The sequence below is a fragment of the Sylvia atricapilla genome, chromosome 4, assembly GCF_009819655.1.
Source record: "Sylvia atricapilla isolate bSylAtr1 chromosome 4, bSylAtr1.pri, whole genome shotgun sequence".
Classification (NCBI taxonomy): Eukaryota; Metazoa; Chordata; class Aves; order Passeriformes; family Sylviidae; genus Sylvia; species Sylvia atricapilla.
The window spans coordinates 54,623,672-54,633,767 of record NC_089143.1 but is presented as its reverse complement, the minus strand read 5'-3'; the positions used below and the strand labels follow the sequence as shown (position 1 = coordinate 54,633,767).

The following is a 10,096-nucleotide window of genomic DNA, read 5'->3' as shown; positions in this document are numbered from 1 at the left end:
CCCTCCTTGACTGCGCAATCAGCAACAGAGGAAACCGAGTGTAAAGGGAAACATTCTGTTTTGCAAAGGTCTCCAGACAATGAAATAAACAAAACAGAAACAAAAACAAACACTGAAAAGTTTGTTTCCCTCTATCTATGCTTTCAGTTATTCTAGAAGCTGCTTGAAAACACTGGTTAAGCCAAAGATGTTACATCACAGGTGTAATTTTACACTGGAGTAGCTCTTTATTCTAAACACGCGTGATCCATGCAAATACAGGTGATTTTTTTATCCGATCCGTCACACATTTTCTGCTAAATGCACAAACGCTGCAAGCTGCCAGAGATGGAGCGTAAGGGCCACGAATACTTGTGGGCACTGGACTTACCTTAGGGACTTCTTCCCCCCATCTTGAGCCCTTGCAAACACCTGTCTGAGGTTTGTTCTGAATATTGACTGTCATTTTGGTGGTCTGAACGAGATCCAGCTTGTGCATTGCTCTTGTGGAGCCGAGTCTTTTTCTAATAGACGGCACTGAGACCAGAAAATCAGCGCTTGGGAGTTACATAATTGCTTGCTCATTGGCCTCGTTCCCCCCTCCCCCCCGCAACGGAGTCTTTGACAACCTTTTTTTGAGGTGGAAACTTTGGACAAAATTTGACTTCCTACACAAATGACTCTGCCAGGTGACTAGAGGCCACAAAAAACGAAGAAAAAACAAACTAGGGCGAAGAAACTGACTATTGTTATTAGAGAGTGACATTTCGTGCTTCACGCGTTTTCAAACACTGGAAAGCTGCCTTTCCCTTGAGACCTTCATTTAGAACAGCTTAAATTCTGGAATGCGCTTGACTTGGCCCGTTGTTTCCTCCCGTGTTCCGCGCGGCTACTGATCCGCGGGGCTCGGGCGGCGCAGCGCAGCGGGCGGGGCCGGCCGTCCCTAGCGCTCCGCCCGCGGCCCGGCTCCCGCGGCATTCCAGCAGCGGTGCGAGGCCGGGCCCTCGCCAGCAGCCCCGAGCGCCCGCCGTGCCCCGGCCCCGGGGACAGGAGCTCCTCGGCCCGCCCCGGGCCGGCCCGCCCCGCGCATTGGCCGCGCCGCGCGTCACTCCCGGCGGCGGCGGGGCCGGGACTTCCTCGTCGCCGCGGCGGCAGCGGCGGGGCTGGTGGCGGTGAGTGCCGGGGAGGGACAGCTCACCCCGCGGCGGGGCTGCTGCCGGTCCCGGGCCCGGGCGTGGGGAGCCCTCGGCGCCTTCCCCGGCCCGGGGCGGGGAGCCCGGGGCGGCCGCGGGGCTGCGGCAGGAGCCGCTCGGCGCCGCTGCAGCATCACCTGGGCGCGGGGCCGCGGCCGCTCCGGGGTCGGTGTGTGCCCGCCGGTCCGCGCCTGGGAAGTAGCCCGAGAAGCTCGGGTGGGGGTGTCCGGGGTGAAGGCAGGGAGGCACCGGTGTTTTTATTGGGATTGCAAAATGGAGGTGATGGCGGGGGTGGGGAGGAGGTGTCATGTTTGATTTTAGGTATCTATTTTTATATGTTTTTTGTGGGGGCATCTCCATCTGAGGGCATGCGGCTGTGCAGCAGAAATACTCTGCTCCTGCTTTAACTCATTGGCTGGTACACCTCGCATTCTCTTGCTCTATAACCTGGTTTACATTGGACATTGAGTCGGACTGAAAGGGAGGCAAAAAGAAGACGAAAGTGGGCTTGGAGGCTTAGTGGCAGAAAGAGCAGTAAATCCTGTCATTGTTGAGCAACGCTGGTAGAAGAAACACATTCGTTATCTGAAATCTCACAAACAAGAGGGAAGGAAAAACTTGTTTATTCATGCCCTGCCAGTTGGCAGATCTCTTTGTTTAGAGAGCATTGAGCCTTGAGTGCTGTTTATTGCAATCGTGATATTTACTTAGGTGACTTTCCCGGAAATCGCGCAGAGTGGAAATGGCTGTAGAATATGTTTTGTGTGATTTTGAGGAGAGACTCTGCGTGGCATGAGAGCTTTTAAATAGGGAGAGGAAAAGAAAAAAGGCGAAATACATCCTGTCATGATCATACATGCACCATTACTATTTTACCAAACCACCGGGGCTGTTTTTTCACCAAAGGATATATACTTAGTATGTCAGCAGAACCTTATAGCAGAGGGTGGGTCTTCCACCCACAATAGATTTTCTCAAAATATTCTTCACAGTGTGAGGTTTTCCTAGCTCTAGCTGTGCTATGTATGTCCTTCGCTGTTTTGATGATGAATTCATTCCTGGAATGTCAGGGTCTGAGGATGTGCTGTTATATCTTCCCCCCTCTTTTTTATATGTGAGGAATCTCTACAAATTACTGGCTTTACTGCATTGCATCTCTTCTTATTTCTGAAACATGAATGCCAAGCTGGCTGTGTTGGGATTTCTGAAGAACAGGAATAGGTGATGTGGTTGGGTACTGCAGTTCTTGTGGTTTTTGCAATCCAATTTTTAAAAGGAGCTCTGAACTTTAATCCCTAACTGATGGATTTAAGAAAAAAACTCTCCCCTAAGGGTTTGCCCTCTGAAGATAAAAATTCAGCTTTTTTAAGGTGTATTGAGCTGGGCACTAGGAATATTAGTCACATATAAAATTTCAGATAAGTGAATATAAATCACATATTTAATATATACTTGTGTATGTGCAGGCAAATGTCTGTTAGTCCTTGCCTACACTAGAAACTGTTTTTGTAATTGTTTTAGTATGAAAAAGGTATGCAGTTTGTAGGGGTAGTTTGCAGTGGCACATGAAATTTCACTTCCTCTGCCACTGTCAAAGAAGAATAACTACCTCAACCAGATTGGAAACAGAGTGTGAAATTGTCATTTAAAGTCTCCTTGTGTTTCAGGACACCGCTCCTACTTGAACGTGTAATGTATTAAGACCTCCAGTGGTTTTTTTTTAGGGGGAGTCTAAAAAAAACCCACTGTCTTAAAATCATGGTTTTAAAAATATCTTCAACTTTACTTAACATAAGTAAATTCACCAGGCCATTTGAAATACTTAGCTGTGCCTGTACGCTCAAATTTTGAGTGGCTATGTTTTTTGCTCTGCTCTCTCTGGGAAGTGTTGGTCTGTTTCTGTGAAACTGAGCTGCACAGAGGTTTATTGGCAAAAAGGTTTGGAAGATGAGGGTGGCAGTCGATAGAGATGATTTTAAAAAAACCTAGTTGAAAACCAGATTTTCTATGTCTGGTATAAGGATTGTTAAATATGAAGAGCTTTAGAAAATAGGGCCTCTAGCATGAATAGAGGGTTGAACTCTGAAATACCACTCTAGTATTTGTATGGGTTACTGGGAGTTTCAGCTCTTGCTGTTTCAAGTAGTGTCCTAGCTGGAGGAAAGACCCATTCCTCACCAATCACATCATATCCCCTTGCCCCATTAGCAGCAAATTCTTGTGTGGAATATGAACACATGGAAAGTAATTAATGTATTTTTAGCATTTTTAAAAGAAACTAGCGCTAGGGAAGATGACTGTAGTCTATAGGGAGCAGACTGTTGAGGTACCCTTTTAGAAGGTATCCCAAATTAATATTTAGCTCATGTGTTACAATGTCATAGTAGTTCAAGTCATATACTGATGAAATCTTTTCAGCTCAGAGGCAGTATCTATTTATCCTAGCAGGGAACGCGATCCTTGGATCTTCAGAATTGCTGCTTATGTCTTTGTAACACGCAGTTCCCCAGGCTGAGAGAAATGGCAGTCCCAGATTTCTGCCATTCCAGTGTGAGTTTTGAAATGATTCCCTGCCACCTTCAGGGTGTTGCTCATGGATTTTTAGTTTGGGTTTTTTTGGTAGTGTGATAGAACATGAAGTTCGCTCTAAATGTAGCTGTTTAAAGCACATTTAAAGCACATGCACACACTTCAATTTTCTTGTGTCCCACGGCATTCCTATTCTTAGTGTAGCCAGCCAGCAGAGAGGGTAATCTTCCATCAGGCTTTTGTGCTTAGGGCAACCAAATACAGAGTGTGCACCATGACTGATTTAACCAGGCAGAACCTTGTAAGCTCCTGCTTTTTTAACCAGGCAGAGCCTTTGTAACCTCCTGCTTTTTCCTCTGTGTGCTTTGGAGCTTTCCAGTGATGAGCACCCGTGGGTGTGGGTGAGTTGAATTATGTATGGAGGAGGAAGGGCTGCTAGAGATAAACGCGTCCTGCGTTACTTTAAAGCACCTAATAAGAGATCCTAGTAAACAGTTTGTGATAGGAAATTGCACCACTGATGAAGTACTAACTGGAAAATCAAATCCTCTCCCTTCCCCTTCCAGCTCAGTGGTGCCTCAGTGGATGTGACCACAGCTGATAGGCAGAGGGTAAGATATGAGCACCCATTGCTTAGGGCTTAGATTAGGAAAGGCTTTATTGCTAATACCTAGAGCTTGAATTAGCACCAGGTTTTGGAAACAGACTGAATGCCTGTGTTTCCTGTCTGCTCAGAGTGGGAGGAGGAATCTTTGGCTCTTCAGGGGTTACCTTTTGCTTTTCTGTCTTTTGCTGTTTTAGTAAATGCTGCTGCTGCAAATTGCCTTAGCTTAAAACTTGGCATGCTGTGTCCTTAGACTTGATGTCTCAGATCTTTAATTTTCTAATCTTCTTCCTCCTTCCTTTGGGAAAAAAACCAACAACAACAACAAAACAAAACAAAAAAACCACAACTACTTTAGCTAGTTTCTAGTTCAGTCAGAGGAGTTCTCAATGTCTTATTAGTATAGCATGCTTTACAAATAACCCAAGCCTATTGAGATCAGGAGTGACAAAGAAGTATTACTAAAATGTTTCACATGCTTTTTACAGAATGCTGTTTTCTTCCCCCAGCTTTTATGCATTAGCATCCTGTTGTCTTTATCAGTTCAAGCCAAGTCATTCCTTGGACCTTTTATATTGCTGTATTTTTTCCCTTGCTGTGTCAGCCCACTCTGAAATCCCTGACTTTCACTGAGCACAGCACTGAAGATAACACCTGACTGCTGGCAAGTTGCATCAACGTGACCTGTCCATTGCTGTCAGGGTCAAGCTGTCAATGTGCTGCTCCACGTGAGCTGCTGCTTCTTGTGTAATTCTTGCTGCACTTCAGGGGTGTGTGTGTGTGTATTCAGTGTGTGGCTCAAGTTCAGTGTGTGTGTGTGTGCATGCACAAATTTGGGTTGCAAGACTGTGTTCAGTTGAGCAAAGTACTCCTTTATTTGTGTTTATCAGAAATAACATATTTCTGCATTAGCCAGTACACCATAAATACCCGTGTCATTCTGTTCAGGGCTAGTCTAACCACCTTGGAGGTAATTTTTAAAGATTTACTTGGAAGTGGTCTCAAATATGACACTCTTAAAGTCCAGATTTGGACCTGTTAGTGTGAAAAGCATTACAGTTGGTTTGGAGCATTGTTTGATATTTGGTTTTTGAAGCAGAGTAATTTTTCAATGTAAAAGCTTGGTCTCCTGGGTTTCAGAACGTTTCTACTGCCTCGCAGATGGAGATGGCCAAGGCACGAAGGTGCTGATTCAGTACCACAGCTGAGCTGTCTTGATTACTCTTTGTTTGCCTAATGGTTTACTGAGAGTTCACAAACCTGACAGTCATGCAGGAAGTGCCTTTTCTGGTTGTTTCCACCTCCTGCTGTGAACAGCTGTATCTCTGTAGGATCATTTGTGGTGTACTTGCTTCATTCACACTCGTTGCTCTGTCTCTCTTGCCCAGGAAGGATACATGACTTGCTGAAAAGAGAGAAAATGCTATGCTGGGGCTACTCGTCTTATGGACAGCCTGGGATAGGTAGCAACCTCCAGGTCATCATTCCTGAGCCACAGGTGTACGGGTTCATCCACGATAGAAATGTCAAGGAGGTGGCCTGTGGAGGAAACCACTCTGTGTTCCTGTTGGAAGATGGGGAGGTGTATACCTGTGGCTTGAACACCAAAGGTCAACTGGGGCATGACTGTGAAGGAAGCAAGCCAGGTAAGTCTGCTTTTTATATGCACTTCAAACTATCTTGAGGCTGGTGGGCTGAGAACATTATGAAAGCTGCTTTGTGCTGGTTGCTGTAGAGCTGGAGCAGCCAGCAGAGCTGATAGTCATGTCACATAACACAGTAGTGATGCTGGATAACACTAGCTGGCTCTGGAGAGCTAAAGCTGAGCAACACGGGTGAGGAGACAGGTCTGCTCACTTGAACTGGGAAATGCATCAAATCAGAGGCGAGCCCAGATGGTCTCAGGGCAGGTTTTGTTATCTGGCACTATGTTGTCTCCTTATAAAAAGGAGGAGAGTCACGAGTTCTGCTTTGTCTTTGCAATTGCACTGCATTGTTATGCCCACTCTTAATTCAGCTGTTGCTGGGTGTTTTCTCGCAGCAAGAAAGTGGTGTACTCCAGCAGAGTACAGGGGTATCCCAGTTGAGTTCAGTTGTGGAGAACAAGCTTGTTGTTGGCCAAGAGGGTTTGTAAATTTTGTTTCCCCCTTTCAGAATCCTTTGTCAACTTTTGCCTTCACTCCTTTATGCTTTCTTAATCTGAAGGAAGATCATTTCAGTGTTGTGTTCCCCAGGCTCAGATTGCATCTTCTTCATTGTGTTCTGATGGACAGAACTCATGAGTGCTGAACCACAGACAGCTACTGCCTCTCCTTCCTAGGGTAAAGGAGTGGTGTAATTTTAATTTTTTCTTGGAAGAAACCCTGAAGCCTTTCTTCTGGACTCTTTTGAATGTTGGCTTTCCAGTTTACCTTCTGTTAACTTCTTGGTTTTGGCATGTGGTAAAGACACAGGTATTTCTGTTTCCATAATATAAAAGTCCTGTGCTATGGGTAATTAGAACAAAAAATCCTCAAACTGCAGGCTACCCTCTGTAGGGCTTGGATCTTCCCTAGTGTAACCTATTATTGCATGATAGAGGGAGGAGGTGTGTGCAAAATAGCCACAGTTCCCCATGCAGTATGTGCAAATGACTGACCCTAATGCTCCTTTCCTCTGGAAGTGTCTTTTTTTTTTTTTTTTTCTCTAAATGAGTTGGCAGGTGTTGGATGCTGGATGACCAGGGTGCTGGATTATAGGAGTTGACCTTGAATCTGCCCTCTCTTGCTTTTTCTACAAGTAGTTTCTAGTCAATTACTGAAAAAGATTGGGAATAGCAGGAGTGCTTAAGTCCTCTCTGTGCACATTTTCTGAGGACTTGTAAATTTAGGTCCTGGAATAAATTAGATGCTTGGTAGAAGGAAGCCAAGCCTAGTGAATATTCAAGTCAAACTGCTGAGGATACCTTATCTTGCAAATCACCCAGCTAGCTCCAGACTAGTGTGGAGGCCCCAGAAATTCAGTACTGTTTTAGTGCTGCAAAGATACTCTGAGAAACATCTTTGGGCTGTGCTGCTGTTTTATCCATAAAATTTAGCAAGCTTAAGTTGATGATGAAAATGCAGGATTCATAGCAAGTAGATCAGGTCTGGAAATGGACTTAATGAATCCTGAAGTGTAGACTCTCTCAGCTAGGTAATCGTGCTTTCAGCTAGACCTGTAGAAGAGGACTAGTCTGAGATTTTGAAATAGAAATGAAAGGTTCTTTGTATTTGATCCCAAGTGCCCTTCTTCTACCCCTTAAATTAGGGTCTATCACCAAGATGTGAAACCAAGTCCCAGTTATCCTACAGGTTTATTTTTTTCTGAAAAAGGTTCTGCAGTGCTGCTCTCTGGGGAGCCTGTGGCCATCCCAGAGAAGTGGTGTTTCGACACACCATTAGTGGCTGTGGCTGCAGTGGGATTTCTGCTGGCTGGGGCAGGTGGGAGGGATGTGCTGTAAAGCAGGGAGCAGCTGCTCTTTCTAGCTCACCGTGAGCTGTCACTTCAGCCTTTATAGTAACAGTAAACGGGGCAGAGCCCCATCACACTCCTCTGTGCTTTGTCTTGCAGCACTGGGAACTGGAATTTCTTAGTTTTCATTTGCAAATGGGAGCAGTAAGAATCCAGCCTTCCTCTTTCGCCCCCACTTTCTCTGTATGGGACAGAGACAACCTTACACTTTCTGTGTAGAAAGGCCGGTCAAGGATTATTTTTTCTGATTTCCATTGCTGTGGGCCTGTGAATGAAGCCGTGGCTGATAGGTGATGAGGATGCACGTGTGGGACACGGGCTTCTGAGCTGTTGGAAATGACAAAGACTGTCAGGAGGGGTCTGCGGTAGAGAGTGGGAGAAATGCCTGGAACTGGGAGTCCTGGAGCTGCAGCTCTCCAGCCCCTGTTGGACAGGGCAGTGTGGGCTGAGGTGTCTTGGTTTTCCGTGCCCTGTGGCTTGATCCTGCCAAAGCCATGAGGGCAGCTAGAAGTGGGTGACCTCTGCCCAGCTCTGGAAATGAGCTCCATCTTCTGCTGTAGGAGGCTGTGACACAATACTGATTGTCCCTTTCAGGCTCCCTGGGGAGTCTCCTCTGGACCTCAGAAATGCTTACCAGGGCTATACAGGGTGACTTGGTTGTGTTTGAGAGTAAAGAGGAGACAGGAAAATGTGCAGGGGGTTTTGAACCTTGTGAAGACTGAATTGGCTTCCTAGGGGTGGAGCGATCCCCTTCCTGCTGCCTGGGTCTTCTCTAAGAGGAAACTCCCTTTTATTTCTCACTATTCAATTTTGCCTCTCATTCATGCTGCTCATGAAAATGTCAAACAGTGGCACGGAATTGTTTCAGCAATTCCTCTTGGAGGAGCCCTTTAGAGGGCACCTTTTGAAATGAAAGAAAACCTGTTAATTAAAAGCTGCGTTTATGGTCACATCTGCTGACCTTGTGGATGTAACGTGGAGAGGGGGATAGCAGCTGGCAAAGAGATTCTTATGCCTCTCATCTACAGGGAACAGAAATTACTGGGGGAATGCCTGCCACTGAAAGAGTGTAAGTCAGTAGAGGTTTATTTTCTGGAAGTGTCTTTCCTCTGGATTTTACACTGAGGTGCTAAAAGAATATTTAAAATGTGTAAGAAGTTTAACCTAACTGAAATAACATTTCTTTTGACTAAAAGCTAGCTGATTCTGAGTGTTTCAAACTCCCTCCTTTTTATGACACCAGGGTGATACCGGGTGTGGCACTCCCATGGCTACCACAAGCCAGTTTTCCACATTGTCACCTTGTTTACCAATTCATTTTTCCTTCGAATTGTGGTGATTAGCGAGGTGCTTGAAGAGTCCACCCTCTTTGGGCTGGATATCTGGCTTTGTTAATATTTATACAATCATATTTTTCTCACCTCTTTTGTCTCCTTTTCCTCCCTGAAACCTTCTGTAGTTTGTGTCTCTGCAGTGACTTGGCAGGGATGCAGAGGGGGAGGAATGCTGTTCCAGTGTTCTCTCACCATGACCATGGTTAATAAAGCTTCTGTCTGCCCTGTGCTGATTTTCACTTGTGGGGTTATGCGCTTGAAGTCTCCAGAGTCTCTGACCGTGTCCTAGGAGAAGCAGCTTGGCAATTTTGGTAGTGAAGTATTGAGCCCACTGTTTCGCAAAATTAGTCTGAGTTTGCATTGATTTCCTGAGTTTTTTCAGATGATAAGGTACATTATGTCTCTAATGGGAGACAATAATTTTGTACTGCAGTAGTTTTAGGAAAAAAAAAATTCTTCATAAGTATATCTAAATTTCGCCTCTTTCAGTCCTATAATTTCACTTGGATTGATTTTCTTCAGGTCTGCCATGATGTCTTGGCTCCCTGTGATGATTCTTAGATAAGTGTTTTATCTGGGTGTGCATGTTGGAGAGCAGAAGACAGGCTGAGGTACCCTAAGGTAAAGCCTCTTTTGGGATCTGGGGGAATTGTAGAGGTGTGTGAAACAGCTAGCTGGTTGTCAGTAGCTTGTAAAGCTTTAAAAACTTGCTCAGGTCTGAGATGTGGAACTTGTTTTTGGCTTTAGAGATCTGTTCTGTTCAAGTCATTTGGACTTCACTTCTGCTAGTGAGAAAACCTGGGCTTTGGTAATTAGTCTCTCAAGAGGGTTACAGAACAATGTAACCAAATTTGGGAAGGCAAATTTGCCTCAAATTTTTGTCTGGTAAGATACAGCAGACAAACCTATTATTTTTTTACAAAATTCCCTGTCTGGATGCAAATTTGCAGGGGAGCACTGCCTTT

General features: G+C 45.3%; 1 protein-coding gene across 4 annotated transcripts in view; it reads left to right on the top strand.

The window, feature by feature from the left end:
* The first annotated feature begins 1,105 nt into the window (after window positions 1–1,105).
* The window catches only part of HERC3 (HECT and RLD domain containing E3 ubiquitin protein ligase 3), a 45,163-nt gene continuing 36,172 nt past the window's right edge, over window positions 1,106–10,096 (top strand). For all 4 annotated transcript variants that reach the window (XR_010743475.1, XM_066317945.1, XM_066317946.1 and 1 more), the window contains exons 1-2: window positions 1,106–1,151; window positions 5,694–5,951. Coding sequence is in view for 3 of the 4 variants with exons in the window: in XM_066317945.1 (XP_066174042.1) it covers window positions 5,726–5,951 (226 nt within the window). In the remaining variant the exon portion in view is untranslated. The remainder of the gene's footprint in view (window positions 1,152–5,693; window positions 5,952–10,096) is intronic.